At 44.0% G+C, this 22573-nt stretch overlaps 1 protein-coding gene across 1 annotated transcript in view; it reads right to left on the reverse strand.

Annotated features, from left to right (window-relative positions):
* The window catches only part of ADGRB1 (adhesion G protein-coupled receptor B1), a gene marked incomplete at both ends in the record, with an annotated part of 200316 nt that overhangs the window by 96454 nt on the left and 81289 nt on the right, over window positions 1-22573 (reverse strand). The window contains 2 exons of the mRNA XM_079533020.1: window positions 18634-18677; window positions 20256-20358. Coding sequence (XP_079389146.1) covers window positions 18634-18677; window positions 20256-20358 — 147 coding nt within the window. The remainder of the gene's footprint in view (window positions 1-18633; window positions 18678-20255; window positions 20359-22573) is intronic.

A 22573-nucleotide genomic window follows, 5' to 3' on the forward strand; every position in this document is an offset into this window, starting at 1 on the left:
GCCAGATGCCAAAATAATTGTAAGACATTGCAGCCAGCAGTTAACAAGCTGGAAACACTCCCTTTGGCTAGTCAAGTATGTATAAATGCCTTCAGTTTAAAGGGAGTGAAAGCAATACAAAACACCTGGCAAGAGATATCACATCCCATCCATGTATGGTCAGGATGTCTCAGAAACAGAATCTTTGTCCTGCTCACAGCTCAGCATTTATAATAGAATCATAGAATAACCTTAGCTGGGAGAGATCCACGAGGATCATTAAATCCATCTCCTGGCTCCACATTGGACCACCCCAAATTCAAACCCTGTGTTTGAGATTATAGTCCAAATACTTCTTGACTTCTTCATAGATGAAAAATGGAGCCCAAAAGAACTCAAAGCTCCCTCCAAGCCCTCAGCCACAGCACAAGAGAACAAAAGGATGCTGGACATGCATGGGAAGATGTACACAGCCATCATCCCATGGCTGCTTACACCAGACCCCGGAAACGACAGGGCAGCAGATTTGCATCTTCAAACAACTGCTTGTCCAGTTGGGGATTTCTAACATTGCTCTGCTGAATGCAACTGAAAGAATAGAGGAATATGAAAGTGCATTATTTGCTCTAAACATAGAGCCTGCAAGTCCCAGTTCTGGTACACATCCCTGCCACTTGTGCTGCCTGTTTATCAGCCTCCATTTCTCCAAAATGATCCTAACAAACCTGCCACTCTCCCCACTTTTTTTTTTTTTTTTTTTTTTTTTTTTTTTTTTTTTTGTGGCAAAATCAGTGATGGAGAAACAAAAAATACATTGTCTACCTGTACACAGCACCTTGCAAACCAGCAACAAATACTGCTGCAGAAGTCCCAGCTCTGACTCAAAGAGTACAGGCTGCCCCAGAGCCAGGATGACTCTTTGGCCACAAACACGTAGCCCCCGGGTACGCTGCTTCTTAGAAGCCTAAATCAGAACATTTTAATGGCTGAGTGCAGGGCTAGTGGATAAAGAGACAAAGAAAAATAAATCAGGCAGATGACAGAGGGGCTGGGAATAGAAGGAGGTAGCAGACGGTAAAAGAAATTAAATCAAGATGCCAAATTAAGGTGCTGCAGGCAAAGATGAAGATGCCGGATTAAAGATTAACTGTAACCAAGAGAGAAATGCAGTCTTTTAAAGGTACAAATTACTTCAATTCACTTAGCAAAACCCACACAAATCTCCTGGGAATAAAGTCCTCACAGATCCAACTGGATCACGGTAACAAATACATCTGGACCTGAGAAGTCTGGATAGCTTCACTGCACTGTTTCCAGCTAAGAAATGGGAATTAACAGCAAAGCAAAGGGAAGCAAGCTAAAAAAGAGAAAGTCCTTGCTATCTTAGGTGAAAGGGAAAGAGTGTGAGAAGTCCTCTGAAAAAAGCCCAGCATGGTGCAAATATTTTGAAATGATACTGGTATTTTGAAACGTTACTGGTATTTTGAAATAATATCAGTATTTTGAAATGGTATTGGAAGTTTGAAATGGTACCTTGAAATGATTCAAAATCTAGGGGGGTGCTGAGCCCTTTGGGGCTGTCTGTTCACTGAGCTTTTCTTAGCTCTACATCCAATACCTCCAAAAGAACAGTGGATGAGCTCGAGGTGGAAGTGCACCTTTCCCACTTGCTCTTTTTGAAGCAGAACATGAGGGAGCTCAGCCAGCATCCTCATCAAATTGTAAGCAGGTGAGACAGGACACCCTCCGGTGTTGATGTTTCCGGATTCCATGTTGGGCATGGAAGATACAGGTCCCATCACAGCACATTAAGTGTTTGCACCATTTCACAGCGCTGCTCTGGGATTGCCAGAAGAAAAGGTCATTTGTGCTTTGCCACCTCCTCCTAGCACAAGCAGCTCACATTTTGGAGTGGAGCACCTATGACCTGTTTGTATGAGAGTAAAGATAGAGGTGGAGGAAATGAAGGGTCAAAGAATGAACCTCTTAATACACTGAAGGGTTTTCATCGTTTCTTTCAAACATCCTAATAAGGTCCTTGTAGGCAATGCAGAATGCTTCATGGCCGTACAGACCACAGTGAGGTTAATTCTATCAGTGTTGCCCTGTCTGTTCCAATACAACCCTGCTTCTTGGGCAGAGCTTTGAGCCTTGCTAGAACAATTGGTCAGAACCTCAGGGAAACACCAAAATCAAAACAAAGACCTGCAGTGAATCAGCCCCAAGGTGCAATTAGGAGTTCAAAAAGCCAGGTGATAGCGAAAGGCACTCATTCACACAAGGATAAAGTTGAGATTGTGCAGGTTCAGCTCGCTGCACTTTTTTTTCTCTGCCAGCGCTTTTCTTTTGCTCCCTCCTTTCTCTTTGGCCTCCTTTTCCTCTGTACTCTGCAAAATGAGCATTTCATGGAAGCTGAGCAGCCGAGAGAAGTGGAGCTGACAGCCCCTTGAATGCTTGGAGTGCGTCCCTTGTTCCCCATTCACATTTTGGAAAGCGGCAGCTGCCTGTTCCTGAAGGTCATTTGGATCCTGGTTTAGGAGTGCTGCATCGCTGCTCATCGTTATTCTGTGCCTATAGCTGCTATGGATGTCCTGTCACATTACACGCCAGGTTGTTACAGGTTTTTTGGGGGGAGTGAGGATAAGGAAAATGTAAAGCAAAACATAAAAAAATCCACCCTGGTGGGAGCGGTGTAATTTCTGCCTCAACTTATGTGGGTGTATATATGAATTTACAAGAGGGTTTGCTTTGGATTTACATTAGCAGCAGAGGAGGAAACCTCTGGGAAATAAAGATGATGCTAATGCAGCGAGGAGGCTGATGTACTAATAAATGCTAATAAATAAATGCTGATGATTACGATCACATTGCCCTCTCTCTCTGAGTAACCCAGCTCCCTTGGGTGCTGATCTGATGGTTTCTGGCTGAGGGTCAGTGCCAACAGCTCCTGTGGGGGCAGGACCCAGATCAATAGGGGATACAGGGCGAGACCCTGAAATGCTCAGCTGGGAAAAGAGCAGTGAGCAGAGAAAGAGAGGGATTCATTGACTGAGCCCTGAGATATGCCGCTGGGAACAGTACTTCACCACAATTTGACATGCATGGCAGCAGTGGGGATGCAGGGATGCAGAAAGCCATGGTCAGTAGGGCTGAGGATCATGGTGGAAATAGAGAACAAACTTCTCCACCATGCTACAAGCCTGGCAGGAGGCTGCAGACCTGCAAAACTGGCAAAGGCTTTCCTGCTGGAAGATTTTCCCCACTGCTGCAAATCCAACGGGTCTGTTTTACTTGGTCAGCATGGCTGTTGTCAGGGCTGCTCTAATTCTTGCTTTCCCTCCACCAGATGAATGTGGTGGCGAGAAAAGCATTTGCAAAGAGCGGGAATAGAGCAGGTGCTGAGCAAAGCAGCATGGCTATGCTTGTGCTTTTCTCGGGAAAGCAGGTCACAGGGGAGGAGGGGCACTTGTTTCCCAGCTTTGCTGCTGAAAATGTACTTAACCAAAGCTCTGCTGGTAACCAAACATTCTGCCAGCTCCTTGTGCAAAGTGGGATTGCTATCGAAACCTTTTAAAGCCACTCTCTGATAATGAAAATGGCTTTCGGATATGCAGGCTGGTGGAAACCTCTCTGCTCCCAGCACCATTTCTCCATTAAGCTCTCTCCTCCCTCCTCCCTTATCTCTGTACATCTGGGCAAAGCAAAGGACAGAGTGCTCTCCAAGAAACCCAGACAGCGTATTTGATCTCGCACCTCCAGCAGCACCCCTGCCCCCAGTCATCCTGCTTGTCCAAATCAGACAGCTGTTGCAGCATCTGTGCAAATTTGCACTGCTTTTGTCTGCTGAAATGAAGCTGCATTGCACTAATAGGCTTTGGAGGACTCAAAGTGTGTTCACCCGATGGGGAGTTTCTGACTTCCCACTTAGCAGCAGGACGCGGAAATACTCCTTACCTAATTAAATACCTGCCAATTATAAGGCAGCACAAATGATAGCCATGTTGGTTACAGCAATTTATACTGAAAGATGTCCTACCCGTAGTTTGCAGTATCAGGGATGATCTTTATTACAGAAATCACGCAGAAGAAGGTACAATATTAGGGGTGAAGCGTCCTTTCTTCCACTCCAAACTGCCTGAAAATACACTCTAATATATACATACAGCAGTGCCAAACTCATCTGTCACTGTTTTCTCCCTTGGCAAGCTGAGTACCAAAACCTTCTGCACCTCCCGCAGACCTGTGCGGATTCCTTGGGCACTGCAACGTCCTTGTGGAGTGCAAACCAGTTCCTGCTATCAAGGCACTGATTTGTGAGGCTCAGCTAAGGAGAGAGCAGGACAGGGTATGTGCATCTCAAGCTGGGAAACTCAGAAATCCCACGACTTTTTCCTACTGTGACACTTACTGAGATCTGATAGCAAGCCTGCCAGTATCTTCTTTAAGATATTATAAGGCTATAGGAGAGAGAGACTCTTTTTCAGGGTATGTTGTGATAGGAAAAGGGGAAAGGGTTTCAAACTAAAAGAGAAGAGATAAGACTGGCTGTAAGACAAAAGATTTTTACATTAAGGATGGTTGAGGCACTGGAACGGGTTGCCCAGTGAGGTGATGGATGCAGCCATCCCTGGAGACATTCAGTGTCAGGCTGGACGGAGCTCTGGGCAACCTGATCTAGCTATAGGTGTCCCTGTTCATTGCAGGGGAGCTGGACTGGATGGCCTTTAAGTGTCCCTTCCAACTCAAATGATTCTGTGATTCTATGATCCCAGGTTTTCAGGCGATAATAGGATAATACTCAGCTTTCCAAGGACATTTTTGTCATAAGGGAGGAAAAGAACATGGGAAAAAGCCAGCTAGTATCACCACCACAGATGAAGTGCAAAACCTAGGAAATCTTTCTCCTCTGGCTCAGCAAAGATGCATATTGCTCAGATGTTGCCTTCAATAACCATGCTTGTGTCTGGAGCCAGGAGTCTCAAGCAGGAGGAATCAATCTGCGACTGCAAAGAAGGAATAAGGAAGGTTCCTTTTGCTGCTCCCAATCTTAGCTGACAAAGTGGGGAGAGGGGAGCATACTGAGTAGAGAAACAAATGAGCACTGGCAATATGGCACTGAGGGACATGGTTTAGTGGACATGGGTGATGGGTTGATGGTTGGACTAGGTAATCTTAGTGGCTTTTTCCAACCTTAATAATTCTATGATTCTATGAGTAAGCAATGGAGATTTTGCATAGAAGGAAGTTTTTTGCTCCATTGGGAGAAAAAACCACTTGGGAAAAGAGGATCAGGAGAGCCAAGGTATGTCAATGTGTGTGTAGCTGGGATAGAGCTGATGAGTACATTTTGATTTCATAATCAGGGGGTCCTAATGAGAAAAAAAAACTTGGAAATGGCAGCACTAAGATATATGCAGGTGTGAGCTTGCTGTATTCCCTCCTACCCACCCTAAAACCTTACAAACACTGCTGGCTTGTGAATCAAGGTTTCCAGCACACACTGAATGTGGAGTTGAGGAAAATGTTAGGACTGGAAGGCCCTGCAGTACAGGCTGGATCAGTGGGTTGAGGCCAGTTGTACAAGCTTCAACAAGACCAAGTACTGAGTCCAGCACTTATGTCACAACAAACCCATGTGTTGATACAGGCTTTGGGCAGAATGATTGAAAGGCTATGTGGAGGAAAAAGATGTGAAGGTGTTGGTCAGCACTCAGCTGAACATGAGCAAGCAGCGTGTCCAGGTAGTCAAGAAAGCCATCCTTGCTTATATCAGAAGCAATGCAGTCAGCAGGAAGATGATCATGCCTCTGTATTTGGCACTGGTGAAATAGAACCTTGAGTACTGTGTTCAGTTTTGGGACCCTCACTATAAGAAAAACATCAAGATCCTGGAGCATGTCCAGAGAAGGGCAATGAAGCTGTGAGGTTGGAGCATAAGATTTATGGGGAGCAACTGAAGGAACTGGGATTGTTTAATCTAGAGAAGAGGAGGCATAGAGGAGAACTTACTGCCCTTACAGCTCCCTGAAGGGAGGTTGTAGTGAGGTAGGGGTCAGCCTCTTCTCCCAGGTAACAGTGACAGAAAAAGAAGCTTTATGTTATGCCAAGTGAGGTTCAGTTGGATATTAGGTAAACTATCTTCTCAGACAGAGAGGTCAGGCATTGGAACAGGCTGCTCAGGGAAGTGATGGTGTCCTGTCCCTCAAGAAACGTGGAGATGTGGCATGAGGGACATGGTTCAGTGGGCATGGTGGTGATGGGTTGATGGCTGGACTAGATGATCTTAGCGGTCTTTTCCAACTTTAATGATTCTGTGGTTCTGTGGCCAAAGCAGCAAAGCTGTTGGTCCCAGCCTTCAACTGCCCACAGGTAACACAATAGAGCAGGAAATGTACAGTGGATGTGACAGCTCAAACTCAGCCCTCCTGTTTGATCCTTCTTTCTTTCCTGAGATGACAAGCCATGTCAGAGTGAAGTAACCTTGCTCACAAACTGGCCACGTCTTCTGATAGCTTTCTTGCCAGTGAGGCCAGGAGAACAAAAGTGCTGCTTGCAAGTCCCGTGTTCAGGGGACCTGAGAGCAGGTCCCCCCCATGGTTCCAGCCTCAGAGAAGCAGAAACATTCTGAGAATTGCTGTCAGTTCTGCTGCATCTTGATGACATTGCAACCACAAAAGCCTCAGAAAGAAAATGACACTTGCCTTTCTTCTGCCTTTTCCATTCACCAGTGCTCTCCTAAAACATTAATCTGGGTAAACGCAAGTGTTCAAGAAACTTCAGAACTGTAAGTGACCTAGAAAAGAGGGTGGTTTTTTTTGTTCAGCTCTAGTTGCAATAACAGCACATTGAAGGCTGTGAAATACTCAGGCGTGACAGTAATGGGAGCCATGCAAGCCCTGTTTCCCAGGCTGCAGCAGTGGCTTTTTGCTGCTGCTGAGGATGTAACAGCCAGGGCAATCTCAGCTGCTTTCCAGATCCCAGGAGGAGCCGGAAGAGCTGGCAATTAACAAAAGCATCTTTTGCACTTGTAAACTGAATGAATTGGGTGGAAACGAACTGGGAAGCTGTGATACCATTTGTAACAATGTTTCTGAGACAACGATGCCTAAATGGTCAGAAAAGCAGCAGAAAGGGGTGGATGGGGATTTCTTCTTATAGCTGCATGAAAAAAAAATATCAAAAGAACTGTTGTCCCATTAATGTGATACTCCTGAGGACGCTTTGAGGGGATGCACCTCCCTTTTGTCTCCACACCAATTCCTTCCATGGGCATGGGGGGTCTCCTGTGTGGTGGTCTCTGCTCCATCATGTGCTACACCTGAGCAGCAAGTTTCTTTTGCCTCTATCTCGAGCAAAGCAAATTTCATCTCCCTCCTCACTCTGAGTCAAGGGGATGAACAGCAGAGTCTCAGCTGGGACTGATCAGTGCAACTGACTGCAAAATGCTCTAGTTGAAACACAGCCACAGCCCTATGTGCTACAGCCCTGCCCATCACTATGCTATTGCTAACTCCCCATGTGCAGGGATGTGTAATTTATACCTTGGGTATCGAAATTCCTTCCCACCAGGTATCTTTGCAGCTGAAGGCTGATTTTCTCAGCTAGTATCCAGATCTCACAGTAATATTAGAGACCTCCTTCTGCTCTCCTTGTATCACCATGCTTCTGACATCTCCAGGACACTTTTTTTTTTTTCCTTGAAGGAATGTGAATTTTAATAGAATCATAGAATATCCCAAGTTGGAAGGGATACATAAGGATCATTGAACCCAACTCCTCTTAGCCATGTGCACTGCAGAACTCTTCCTTGCTCCTGCTCTGTTTGATACCACTGCTAAACAGACCCTTGGCACATAATTGTCAACACATTTTTTGGAACATGCATGGGACACGTGGACTGGAAAGCCCCTGACTTCCATGACAGAATGCTGCATCATTCATTCAGCCCTGTTGGAAAATGGAAAGCTTATATACTCCAGTTGACATCCCAAAGACCTGCAACAGCATCTGCTGTACTTGTGCCCCAGCCTCAGTGCTGGCAGTATTAAGGCTGAAATCAGACCAAAAAAAAATACATGTATATAGATACATATAAATCATGTGTATATTGGTATATTGGTTACACTGAAGACTGCTAGGCAAAACCCTTCAGAATGCCCTTGCATTGCTCACGAGCCTTGCCTACATTTGAAGGATGTTCAGCATTCCTTAAAATTGGGTGCATGACCTAAAATCACCATTAATATCTACCAATAATATCCACCAATAATATCCACATCAAAACCTAATAGAGCTCTCCTGGATCTTCTCTGGACCCCAGTGCATCTCCTAGTTTGGGACAAAGCTGACTTTTGTTCATAACCTCCAATACAATCACAGAAGAGGACAGAGACTCTGAGGTTCTGGTTAAGCTCTACGCTTAGTGACAGAGGATAATTCTCTCCTTTTGCACGTCCTTCTCCATTTGTAGATGACAGCAGTCAGGATTTTGAGGACAGACAGTAATTCCTCACTGTAATTACGAGCCTTTCCTTTAACGATGTTCTTGTCCCTGTGGCTAGCTGGTGGATAGATTGGATACATCAACAAAAGCCAAGGGGAGCTGATGAGTTTCCCAAATGCTTTGCTGTCTATTTCATCCACACCAAGGAAGACTGTCCTCAAAGCTGCAGATTTCAACCTAGGAAGATCTTAGCTCTTGGTGGGTCATACTTGGAGCCTTCCTGCAAGGCTCCAGGCTCCAGTGAAGAGTGAATTTCTTCTCTGGCAGCTCTCTGTCAAGGAACAACTCTCTGCCTTATTAACCATCACATCAACATTACCTACGTACATTAAACCACCTTAAGCAGAGGGCAGTTTGAGAAGATTAATATACATGATCCAAAGGGTCAAAGTATCAGAAAGAACCTTGACAAGTCTGAAAATCATTACGTGCCATGTTACTGCCCAGAGTGGTTAATGGGACCATTTGGCCTTGCTGCATCAGTTAGTATTCTTTCTCCAGCTCCTGACAGAGGGTTAAAAGCAATTCCAGTAAATCTACTGGTCAGCATGAAGAGAACCTATCCTTCCAGGCTCCATTTTAGGGCCAATTCTTTTTAATGTTTTGATAGAATCACAGAATCATGGAATGGCTTGGGTTAGAAGGGACCTCAAAAATCATCCAGTTCCAATGCCCTTGTCATGGGTAGGATTGCCCATCACTAAAGAAGTCACTAGATCAGTGTTCTATTCATCAATATCTCGGATTCAGGACTTGATGGTATACTAAGTAAGCTTGTTGATGACACTGAATTGGGAGGAACTGTTGACTTTCATGACAGTAGAGAGGCTTTGCAGAGAGATTTTAACAAAATCTGGGAAATCACCAGCTGTATCACATTTAAGATGAGCAAGTGTTGACTTCTGCACCTGGGATGGGGCAACCTTGGACATTTGAAAGGACTTGGGGACAAGTGGCTGGAGAGCAGCCCCACAGAAAGGGGTCTGGGGGTAGCCAGCAGGAGGGCTTTGCTCAGATTCTTCCAGGGGAGCTTAGTTCCACCTGCCCTATGACTCAATGTGCTCTGCCAGCTCCAGCAGCAGATCAGATGCGAGACGATGATTTTCCCTGCAGTGGAAGAAGCTGTCACTCTCTGTATCGAGCTGGTTGACAGAGCTGGCTGGCTCCTGCATGCGTTTACTAATCTGCTTTGCCACGCAGCTGAGAGGCCACCTTTAGATTTCCCTGGACATGGAGGTGTCCTGTACAATCACATGCTTGGTCTTGCAGCAATTGCCCTGAGCCTGTGTGGTCCTGTTCTACTTCATGAAGGCAAAAATTCACCTTTCCTCACTTGCTGTTGTTCACGCAACCAACGCACAATGGGCAAAGCTGACATGATGTGACTTTATCTCACATGGAGAAAATTTGTTCAATCACAAATCTCCCTTTTTGAACAATCAATTCTCAGTAATAAGTGATAATGCTTATTTTCCCTATTTATTGTCACTTAATGGAGATCCTCACTCCTAAATTTCATGACATTTTCAAAAGCTGTCAGATGTTATTAGTGCAATAGATTCATGGAAAACTGAGGCACAAAGCTTACATTGATTTGTCCAGACATACAGAAAGTTCATAATTAGATGAAGGCTGTATCCCAGGCACAGTGTCCTCTTTTTGCTTCTGTATTTTAGCAGAACATTTCATCTCCCAGTACAGTATAGAAACAGTCAGGTGAAAATGCAAATAAAACCTTTTCTCCTCTTTAAAAAGGGGCAAGTTTTCCCTATCCTTATTCATAGTGTCCCAATTTTCAGCAATTTCCCAGTGCATCCATCAACCCTACCTATCTCTAAGCAATGAGATGGATGCACAAATCTTTCTCTGCACCTTGATCATTTCGTATGGGCTCCCACCATTAAAGCAAGAACTCTGCAAGATATCTGTGACTGGAAGTGACAATATTGTCCCCTCATTATTTCCCCACTGCAGGACAATCCATCACCTGGGCTCTGGAATCTGTGATATTGTTCTTTAGTGGTTGCTTCACAAAACGACTAAGAAAGTAGAAATATCAACTTAGTAGGGTTTTCTTCAGCCAAGTTGATAAAGACCAAATTTGCACAAGGTAGTCAATAGATTTAAAGAAAACTGGAGTCCCCATTATTTGAGCAGTTTTAAACAGTTGTGATGATGGTGTGTATTACTGGATTTCTGGCTTGCATGCTGAGCAGTCCATAAATTTTATCACAAATGAGAGACCTTGAGAAGTTCATCAGAACTTGGCTCAGTATTGCAATAAATCTGAGCAGGAAAGTCTGACAGGGAGACTTTTTATTGTGCTCTAAGCAGAGACAGAGAGGACACTTTTTTGAGCTCCCACCTACAGCTGATCACTTGTGCTCTGAACAACCCTGGCCCTGAGATAGTTGTAGCAATGCCACACTTTCCCATGTCATGTTCCTGCAACCTCTAGCTTCCAAGAAAGAGAAACAATGCTCCAAAGACAAGTGTAGAGAGAGGAACATCTTACTCTGGATCTAGATAAGACTTCTTGCACTCATAAAAGGGAGAATAAATCAATCCAGCAAAAGAGTGCATGGAGGAACAGGCAATCTGCTCTGAATTTTCACATACTGACACCGTAGATGTTTTTCTCTCCTCCATACACCTGAGTCTGCCTTGAAGATGCTTCAAAGCTGCACCTCATTGGTTATTGAGTCATTGGAGGTAGAGTACACCAACGATGGCCTTCAAGTTTTCTTTTTTACTCTGCACTCAGAGGTCTGGAGCTGTGAATCAGAGCTCTCCATTAGCACAGACAGCTGCCTATGCTGGGTTATTACATTCTCAGCACATACAGGGATGTGCAGGCAAACACTGAATGAAATGCAGGAAAAATATGCCAGGGAATGGGTCCAGCACCCATTTTTCTGCTTCACACAACCTGAGAGGACAAGCTGGATTGCCACCATGTGTCATCAGACACCCTCAGCAGCCTGAGGTTTCTCTGCCAGGTGGCCATAGAGGGAAATGTGGCTGCTAAACTTGTTCTTTCCCATCTGCATTAGGATGCTGTAGCTTCAGAGCAAACAGTTGGAAATAAGGAGAGCAAGCAGGGATGAAGGAAGGAAAATGCAACCCTGTCCTGATCCATGTGGTACCATGGATCACAGCACATATCCTGCACTGGGTCAAGGCTGCAACTTGTCCTGCTGAACCCAAGGGCTCTTCCCAACAGGAATGCCTTCCAGACTTCAGTGTGTGTCTTCTGCCCGTTCCATAAACAGAATTAATTGATTCTGTCCATACTACTGACCCTTTCGATAGCAAGCAAAGCTGCAGCATTTGATTCAAAGCCTCTGAATCCTCTCTTTCCTTTCTGTCAAGATTTATTAAACCATGCTTTGCTGGCAGGCAGCAGAAGCCCTGTACTGTGCTGCTCAGCTTCTGCATCCTGTGATATGAAAGAGAAAAAGTCATCTCTTGCTTTTTCCAGTCCCACAGACAATGGTGACTGCTGGTGAGTAGCTTAGCAAAGGCCAAGCAGTCCCTTGGAAGCAATTCTGGTCTATACTTCCAGCAGCACCAGCACCTGCTCCCTGGACTCATCTACCTGAGCAAGCAGGGAAGCCAAATCCTTGAGAACTGGAGACGTGACCTGGTTTCACTGCATAAGCCCTGCCATGACCACTCTCATTTAGTGCTAAAAACCGGCTCTTGGGGCTATAATTCAATGTGACTGAGTGCACACTGAAGGTGCAGTCAGCTAGGCTGAATTAAAGCTACTTTCAGCTGGGTTTAAAACAGAGGAACTAATGGGCTTGAGCAGCAATTCAGATCAACCACCCAGCATGTTCCTGTGTAGCACTGTGCTGCTTCTGTTCATAGCCATTCCCTCAATCCCTCCACAAGAGAAGCCAAGAAAGACAGCATTTGCAGCTGGAGCTAAAACTGAAGATATTAATTAAAAGAGCTGGAATAGAGGTACTGGCAAAGCCCAGCATAGACATCCTGCATAGGATCACATGAAGGATGTACCTGCAGCTGCAGTGTTGCGGTAGAAAATCTGTAAGATACACAGTACTCCATGCATTGGTCCAAAGAGGAAAGAAGTGCATTGATTTCTTATGGGGCTTTAGGGCTGTAACAGACTTTCCTTTCAATCTTTTTCAAGCAGACTCATCAATCTTTGTCAACTATAGCTGTGTTCTCATTTGATCTACAGCTGCAGCAAGGCCAGGAATGCACTAGGTGGTGTGCAGAAGGAAAGGGAAGCTGTTTCCTGCTGTTAAGAAACTGTCTTTCAAAAGGGCAGTTATTTGGAGATGGATGTGATGGGCCAATGTGAAAGTCCACATGGGATGTTGTAGATAGAAACCCTCTCTAGAAGAAATGCACACGTTTTACATGGCCTCCAAAAGAAATGAATGAGTAACCACAAGGACTGGAATTGCATTAACACCCTGGAAGGCACAGAGAACAAAAAAAACAATTATGCTTTTCTTTTTTATCCAATGCATCAGAGGCTTTAAACAAGCAGGGTAAAGTCCATGCAGCCAATGCTGGGCCTGCTCCTTATGGTACATGCAGCATGCATCAGTGAAAAGTTTTCCTGTAATTTTGTAGGACATACAGTCAGGAATTTGGATATCTCGGAACTGTGTAGACTAGAGATTAGAGATCCCATCCTGAAAATAGGAATTTCAGGAAAATCATTTGCACTGTCATATTATTGAGATCGCTGGACACAATATAAACATAATGTATAAACACAACAATGATTGAAAGGAAAGGGGAAGGGGAAAGGGAAGGGGAAGAAGGGGAAGGGAAAGGGGATGGGAAGGGGAAGGGGAAGGGAAAGAAGGGGAAGGGAAAGGGGACGGGAAGGGAAGGGAAGGGAAGGGAAGGGAAGGGAAGGGAAGGGAAGGGAAGGGAAGGGAAGGGAAGGGAAGGGAAGGGAAGGGAAGGGAAGGGAAGGGAAGGGAAGGGAAGGGAAGGGAAGGGAAGGGAAGGGAAGGGAAGGGAAGGGAAGGGAAGGGAAGGGAAGGGAAGGGAAGGGAAGGGAAGGGAAGGGAAGGGAAGGGAAGGGAAGGGAAGGGAAGGGAAGGGAATTCTGTGTGATCATCTTCAATTCTGCCAGCCCCTAGTCCATGCAACTGTACAAGCCACCCTTTGACAAACCAATACACAAATTACACATTATGCAGTTATTGTCTTAAAAAAGCCCATGAGCAGGTATCTGTGAGCTATATTTTAAGATCATTTAAGTTTCCAAAGAGGAACAGATTTACAGTCCTCTCTGTTTGGCAGTGTCATGAAACACCACTCTGCCAGTTGTGAACCTTTGGGTGAGATTTCTGCCTGACCTCAGCTGTGGATCAGTTCCAACCCAGAGCAAGGAGGATCGGATATAGCCTTGTTGCACTCCCTGAAGCACAGTTCATCTTCTCCACACCAAACTGTGTGTATGGAGCACCTTCCTAAACAGAGAGGGCTGCATTTCCAAAACTAGATAGGCTCCCTCAATGGGAGGTAAGAGTGTCCTTGAATTAAAACCACAGATTCCCAAAGCACTTCGTCTCGTATGAGCAAAAAGCTCTTCATGCAAATATTTGTGAAGGCTCCAAAAGTCTCTCAAGAGCAGTTAGTATAATGCCTAGCTGTTATTTTGTACATCTGGGGGAGGGAAGTGAAGAAAAGTTGGTGGCTAGAGCACTTCTAAGAGCAAGCAGTATTCACCACCAGCAAGATGAGAGGTCCCTTCAGTGTAGTTCAGCTGGATCCACTTTCTGTAAGTGAAGGACTGGATGGCACACCTGCACACACCATGCTCTCATAAGTGTAAGAGGAAATGCCAGACCCATCTGGCTGGCTTGGTTCCTGTTGCCATCAGTTCAAGGCATGTTGCAAGCATTAGCATGGTTCTATCTCTGGCATCAGATAGTAACAACTCAAGAAGCAATGCTGCCATCACAAAACAATATTAACAATGATTAAAAAATGGCAACTGTTGCTCCTTCCACTTGCCACTTGGCACTCCTGTTGTTCTGGAGGTTTTCAAGAAATGTGTAGACGTGGCATTGAGGGATGTGGGTTAGTGGGTATGGTGGGGATGGGTCAAAAGTTGGTCTAGATGATCTTAGCGGTCCTTTTCAACCTTAATGATTCTATGATTCTTCACAAAACCAAAGCAGGTAGAATATAAAAATCAGACAACGTGCAAGAACCAGAAAGCACTTAAAATGACTACATCCATCAACTCCATTCATGCCATCCCAGCAAGAGAAAGAGGGAGCATGAAACCAGATCCTGCCTGAATTTTAACTTCAGCGGACCTAAGCAGATAATAATTGCTTCAGATGAATACCCTTGGAGAAGAGCCAGAGAATCCCAAATCATTCTCTGATTTCAACTTTCAATTTACCCAGCCAGTGCTAAGCTCATTAATCATACTTGCAGTGCAGAACACAACAGAAATTAGTCTCTGATCTTTTCCCCTCATACTTGATGATGTGTGGAGTTGGGGGCAAGAGGAAGAGAAAAGAGATGGAGAGGTGCCACCCACGAATCTAACAGTCACTCGGAGGGGCTGGGATTAATAAATCAAAAATCCATTATTAATAATACTAGCTTAAATATCTATCTAAATGCAAATGAATGAACACTGGGGGTTTCTTTCTATTTCTTTAATGTGCTCTAACAACTCTGTCTTAGAGGAAGCACATGCCTACATGGTTTTTGTGTATTTTAATTGCAATTTTACAGTTCAACCCTCAATGTCCCATGGATTTTAAGTGGTCTTAAAGGGCCACAGCATGTTTTGAATTTGAAGGTCTAATGTGAGCATTGCTTTGAGTTTCCTGCCCCTGCACACTGGTCACATTAAATGCAAGGGGTAAATCTAGAGGTTGGTTTGCTACAATCTGATGGACGTTAGAGCTCCAAGGTATACAGTATCAGATGAGTGAATGGAGACACAGGGAAGGTTCCCATGGCTGACCAGCCTTGAAACAGGAACCTGCAGAGCTATGGAAGGAGCAGCAGTACCTTCTGAGTAAGCAACATCGTATCAGGCTGCCTTGGGTTGCATGGAGAATACAGCAGGGTGAAACCATACAAAATAAAGCTGTAGAGCCATTAAATTGGTCAGAGCTTGCAATTAGGATTTATTTAAATTCATTCACATGCACAACCGTCTTTTGAGGCCAATCAGTGGAATAAATTCCAACGTTTTTTAAAAAAGGGAGTAGTAGGGAAGAGAAGGTAAGAAACAAAGGGGAAATCACGTAATATGGTCTAATGATGGATGTCCTTGCCCACAATAGGGAGGTTGGAACTAGGTGATCTTTAAAGTCCCTTTCAACTCAAACTATTCTAAATTTCCTGGCTGCGAGTCATCAATCATGAACTCAAACATGTACCAGGCAACAGATTCAGGGTAACCTAAAAATCCTTACTCAAAATGGGAAATAAATATCTAAAAGTATGATCTAAAATCCTTGACAGCTCTAGAGTGCAGCTCAAGTTTGAGGTGAACATTCAGGCCTGGACAACAGGGTTTACATAGTTTGCCCTTCATTGGACTTTGGAGACAGCAGTGGAGGCAACTCAGCTTTTAAATGTCATGCAAACAACCTTGCAGCTCCTGTTGCCAATTCTTACAGGATCACATTTAGCTTTGGAACATGCCCTTGCAAAACCTGCAGACACCAGCATTTTGAAGTTTTCAACTACCTAAGATGCAAGTGTTGCTGGCTGAAAACACTTGCATGTATGCATGCACATACTCACCAACACACACACAAAGCTGAATTTTAGCAATAACATTTGTGCAATCAGTCTGCTGGGATTTTGGAAACCATCACTGACAACAGAACCACAATGTCAGTGCCAAGAAATCACCTGCTGCAGTCTTAGCTATGAGCCCGTCCTCTGATCACAGAATCATAGAATCATTAAGGTTGGAAAAGACCTTCAAAATCATGTAGTCCAACCATCAACACATCACCACCATGCCCACCAAACCACATCTCTCACTGCCACATCTCCACAGTTCTTGACTACCTGCAGGGAATGTGACTCTACCACCTCCTTGGCAGCCTGTTCCAATGCCTGACCACTCTTCCTGAGAAGCTTTTCCTAATGTCCAACCTGAATGCCATGGAGTTGTAAGGATTAGAATGAATTCCTAACGTCTTGCACTTGTAGAGAGAAAAGCACAAGTTGCCAAGCCCTGGGATCAAGCACACAGAGCAGCCAGACTTCCCATGACAAGGCAGAGTCAACAGTGTTGTTCTGGGCACTGCTTTGCCATTCTGCAACGGCATCCAAGCTTCTCACCCTTCATGTTTCTTACACTGAGCATGTATCAGTGCCAATTCTGACAGATATATATCCAATCTGAATGGCACCATACTCTCTTGGATACAACCATATGCAGACTAAATTTTGCTCTTTTCCTTCTCATACTACAAAAAAAAATTTTAATGGAATAAGTCCAGATCTGAGCACAGGAAGGAAATATCTTCAACCTTCTGGGCATAATTTTCTCACTAGGACTTTAGAAGCAAAAGAAATAAAAGAAGACTAGAAATCACATTGGTTCCAATTTTTGCCTTTACTAGCCAAAAAAAAAAAAAAAAAAAAAAAAAAAAGAAGTTGTACACAAATGCTCTAACCCCATTCCAGCATAGAAAGACAGGAGATTCAATCCTGCCCTTGTTCAAGCCTTGCCTTGAGTCTGCCCACCTATAGACAACCCTCTACTCTGGGCTGACCTACAGACCTGGCACACAGATAATATAGTACAGTCCTAATTTACTTATTTCACATGTGTCTTTCTCCATGAGGTCACCACAGCACTCAAGTCCAGGCCTTGCTCCTGAGTAGCAATTGTCCTCCAGTGGTGAAGTAATTTTCACTACAACCCAGAGGGGCCACTGCTGCCCTGGGGAATAACATGGGTCTGATTTCACAAGCTCATATTTTCCCTGGGTTCCTCAGCTTTCATTTGGATCCACTGATACATGCCAAATTAATCACAGGCCAACAAGAACTGACTGCAAATATGTTGCCCGCCTATGTGTGTATAAGCTACTTAATGGAGCATAAAAAGAGAAGAATAAAATCATTTTTCAGATGCTGCAGATAATAATAATAAATAATAATAAAGCAGAGATATGTGCCAAATGCATGAGATCTCAAGGAGAGAACCTGAGTGTAAGCAGAAAAGGAGTAAGGTTAGTCTTCAAACTGAGATGCAAAAGTCAATGAAGTAAAAACATCATTAAATGAAACACTTTGGATCCCCATCAAGTTCATTCAGGATTTAAGACTGCACTTTCAAAATGTGGTGGTTTATTTTTTGTTTTTCTTTAAAGATATAAAATCCTTGGCAACTATTTTCCATGCGGAATCCATAGTGCTGGCCCTTTTTATTAACTTCGGATTTTTTTTCCCTGCTGACTACAGTTGTATCACTCAAGGAATCCTGATCAGAGTCAGCTATGGCAGGAATTATCATGGAAATCATATTATTATATCACAATAACAAAACCATGGTAGGCTACATTTGCAACAGCAGATTCTACTTTTGCACTACTCTCCTTATGGTGCACAGTTTGGTTCTGAGTATTGAAAAGAACCAAACACAGATACATCTTGCTCATTTTAGAGCAACCAGCAGATGATCCCACGAACCTGGGTCTCACTTATTCCTCATGCTGCAAAGTCCAAAACTGAAAGAATCAGAATGAGAAATCTACCTTTGCAAAATGGAGGCTGAAGTCAAAGGAAAACACATACACAGCTCCCAGTGAACAGAAGAAGAAACATTCCTTCTCAAACTGAGATGATTTCCTGCTATAGGTACACAATGCTTACAGCACACAGGACTAATTATGGGCTACACTGGCAATAACTGACTGCAGTTCTTCAAATGTAGGACTGGCAGTAATACACAACAGAGAGATGCATCTATAAGAAGAAAGGAATTGTTCCTACTATGGCAAAGGGCTTTGCCAGTCATTAAGTTTGACACAAGAAAAAACTAAGTAGAGGAGAGTGCAAGCAACTACAACAGACTAATGCATCACTGATAAACTGTGCTGATTTCACTCCAAAAACACTTGGGCCCATAAGAATAAACAGAAGCCCACAGAACTCACCTATCAGTTTCATCCCACAGGATGCAGGTCTGGTTGGTGGTTCCCTGTCAGAAAAAAAGGAAAAAAGAAAAATGAAGCAAATCAGTGCTATACTGTCCATGGGGTATGTGAGGGAATAAGAAAGCAATATTCAGATCCCATCGAACATCTTCCACTACTCTAAACATGCCAGATCTATGAAGTTCTATATTGACAATCACAAATGTGAGTTCTTGGAACACCTTTTTCCCTTCTTGGTTTGAAATGTAAAAATAAAATGGGCCTTAATTTGTTTTTCATCAACACAAGACCTATGCAAGGATATGACTGCATCTTTCCTCTCTCCACCTACTGATGTTCTTCTTCCATCACAGAATCATAGAATCACCAAGGTTGGAAAAGACCTCTAAGATCATCCAGTCCAACCACCCACCTATCATCAGTATTTCCCACTAGACCATGTCCCTCAGTACAACATCTACATGTTTCTTGAATACCTCCAGGATTGGTGACTCCACCACGTCCCTGGGCAGCCTGTTCCTGCCCCTGACCACTCTTCTGGAGAAGTTTTTCCCAACATCCAACCTGAATCTCCCCTGGTACAACTTGAAGCCATTCCCTCTAGTCTAATCACTAGTTGATTAGATGAGAGAAAAGGCCACCTTGACACAACCTCCCTTAAGGTAGTTGTAGAGAGCAATGATGTCTCCCGAGCCTCCTTCAGAATAAACAACACCAGTTCCTTCAACTGCTCCTCATAAGACTTGTGCTCCAGACCCCTCACCAGCTTCTCTTTCCTTCTCTGAACATGCTCCAGGGCCTCAAAGTCTTTCTTTTAGTGAGGGGCCCAAAACTGAACACAGTACTTGAGATGCAGCCTCACCAGGGCTGAGTACAGGGGATGATCACCTCCCTGCAATTCTATGATTCTATGATTCTAAAGCCACTGAAAGAGGTTTAGCACGACTTCTACAGCTATCTTTGTGCACTTTTGAAAACTCTTCCCCAAAAGTCCAAAGTACAGACATGACAGATCTAATATTCATGTTCCTGAGCCTCAGGAAGACATCTGAAATCCACAACAAGAGGAGTCTTTAGGGCAGTGTAAATGTCCATCACATACATCTGCTTGGGGTTGCACAGGGGAACCTGGAGGGAATATCGTCTGCCTTTTACAGCACTGATCACAACATTAATATTCATGTCTCTTGTAATCTCTGCAAAGAACATTTCAAGCATCAACCAAAACAACTTTTCCCCTCCATCTTCCCTTCACCAAGAAAGATCATTGCCAGAATCCATTTTTCATTGCAGTTTTTTTTGGCCTCAGAGAAATGATGTAAATCTGGGACAAGTATACTCATGTTCCTTGTGCAAGCAGTACACCTCTGCATCGGCAATGCTTGAGCAAGGAGGCAAAATTTGAAAGGCACAGCACTGAGAAAAAGCAAGACACCAACATCAGCCCAGACTCAGGATGGCAGAGATGTGCCTCAGCAGTCTGATTAAAGGGAGATTAAAGGATTCTGCAGTGGCAAAGACAGTTCAGGAGCCCAGTAAATCTGCATCCTTCTTCATAATATTCCTCCTCAGCAGAAACGTGCACAGATGTGGGATAGTGAAGGTTCCCAGGAAAGACTTACATTGTACAGGTGGGAGAATTCAATTTCCAAAGGGATGAGAAGGGACCGGGGAAATGGCTTCACAGTCACAGAGATGACTCTGGAGTTCAGAACAGTGCTGTTCCTGGGAAGAAGGGCAAAAAGAAATGTTTTAAGGGGACTTGGAGAAAGTGATGAATCCCCACTGCACCCCTTTGCAAAATAGATAGCCCTATTGAATTCATTACTGTGGAACAAGGTTTAGTATATATGGTGCAGAAGAGATTGGTACCGTTACTTTATAATGCTTTCAGAGACTAGTGATGTAACCCATCCTCTGGCCTTTGAGATCTCCCCACTGGATGCTAACCACCTAAATACACAACAGATCCTGGTATTTCTACAACACAGAAAGAATTGTCTGTCTAAAAGTGTGTAAAGTCCGCATGACCAACCATTGAAAGTGCTGCCCTCAAAGTATGCCATGAAGGAATTAAAAGTAGAATGGGAGGCCAGCTCCTCCTACAGCCATGGACAAACAAAATTTCTCCCCCTTCAAAACTTCATCACATCTAATGGCATTGGCAGAACCTGGCATTGGCAAAAACTTTCACTCTTCTATCTGGCTCTTTACAAAATGATTACTTGGAAAAGATTTGTACTTGCTTAAGCATGAGAGGGTTAAAAAAATAAACCACAAAATAATTAATAAAAGTGAACAAAAGATCTCAAAACCAAAGCAAAATAAACCTGGAATCATCCAAGAATCTGTCAGTGGATGCTCAGCAAATGACTACTGTCCAATGGTAGGAAAAGCAAAAAGAACAGCAACAGTGTTTTAGAAAGTTAAAGAAAAAAAAACAAAGCTGAAAAGAAAAAAAAACCAACGAATTATTACGGTTAAAATTTAATTAAAATTGGGAAATAAGAAAATGAAGCACAGAAGTCAGTCTACAAAGGTTGAACAAAGAGGGAATTCAATAGGAGTAAACATCAGCTTTATGCTTTGAAATGTAGGTAGCTGTAGATAAGCTGAAAAAGAGCTGCTGAAAGGTAAAAAATTTTATGCGTGGCTTCATTAATAGCTGGGTCTGGAAAGGTCAGTTCTTTTTTCAGCCCTGTTCAATATTTGCGTGAACACTGTCATGACTTCCTCATGAGGAAGCTGTAGGCTGCCATGAGGCCTCCCCTCAGCCTCCTCTGCTCTCAGCTGAACAAATTAAGGGACCTCAGCTGCTCCTCGTACATTTTGCCCTCCAGACCCTTCACCGTCTTCTTGGCCTGCCTTCAAGTGCTCTCTAACAGCCTTATGTCCTCATATGTGGTGCCCAAACCTGGACCCAATGCTTGAGGTGAGGCTGCATAGAGCAGAGCAGAGTGGGACAATCCCTTCCTTCACCCTTCTTTGAGAGTTCAAAGCAGAGACCCAGAATTGATCCAGATGTTGGAAAACAAGCCAAGAGATGTCTTTTGAAAGGCATGTCTGGCACTTTCTTGCATGTGAAGGAGACGCTCACACAAAGGCCCAATGCATAGAGGTGAAAATCAGATGAATTGAGCCTTAAAACAAGAGGCTGCCTCCTAACAGAGAAGGTATTAAGAATCTGAGCAGCTTGCCAGGGGAAGTGAGGGCCTCAGCATCATGGGGAATCTTTCAGGAAGAAGACGAGTTGCTTTTCTTTGATATGTGCTGTAGGCCAGCTTCTGGGAAGGAAACCAAACACGCTGAGCTCAGGCTTGAGCAGGAGGTCAGATTTGCTCAGTGTGCTCCTACACAGATATAAAAAGGCATGCAAACAGCTGTAAGCATGCTCATTTCTACACAGGGCCATCACGCCGCTGATTCTGATTGCTGCATGCATTCTCTGCAACAGAGCCCAGCTGGGACTGAGTGATGCTCACTTCCCCATCTTGAAAAACTGCACGTCTTGTATGTTCCTGTCTCAATGGTCACAGCTGTCAAGAGCCACAGGGCTCTATGGATCTGAGGGACAGAGCAATGTGTGGCTGAGATAAGAGATTGCCACGTGGGGGAGGTAAATTGGGACAATTAGGAAAAGCTCAGCTGGTACTGTTTACCAAGTTCAATTTACACTGTATTATACAAATACATATATATATTAGAGGAAAAAAACTCCCTGCATTGAGGTCAATGTGGTCAAAACCAGGATCTGGCACCTCACGTGTGTCCAGGAGATATTTTCACTCTCTAGATAAGTGCCACACAGCTACATGGTTATTTATAGACATTCCCTTTTTTCTTCCTATGTCCATTTGCACGGTGGTGAATTAGGAGGTACTGTTCTGCTGCTGCTTCTGTTACCTCCTTTTCTTTTTGCCTTCTATAGCCACAGGTGATT

Source organism: Tetrao urogallus (assembly GCF_951394365.1).
Source record: "Tetrao urogallus genome assembly, chromosome: 3".
Lineage (NCBI taxonomy): Eukaryota > Metazoa > Chordata > Aves > Galliformes > Phasianidae > Tetrao > Tetrao urogallus.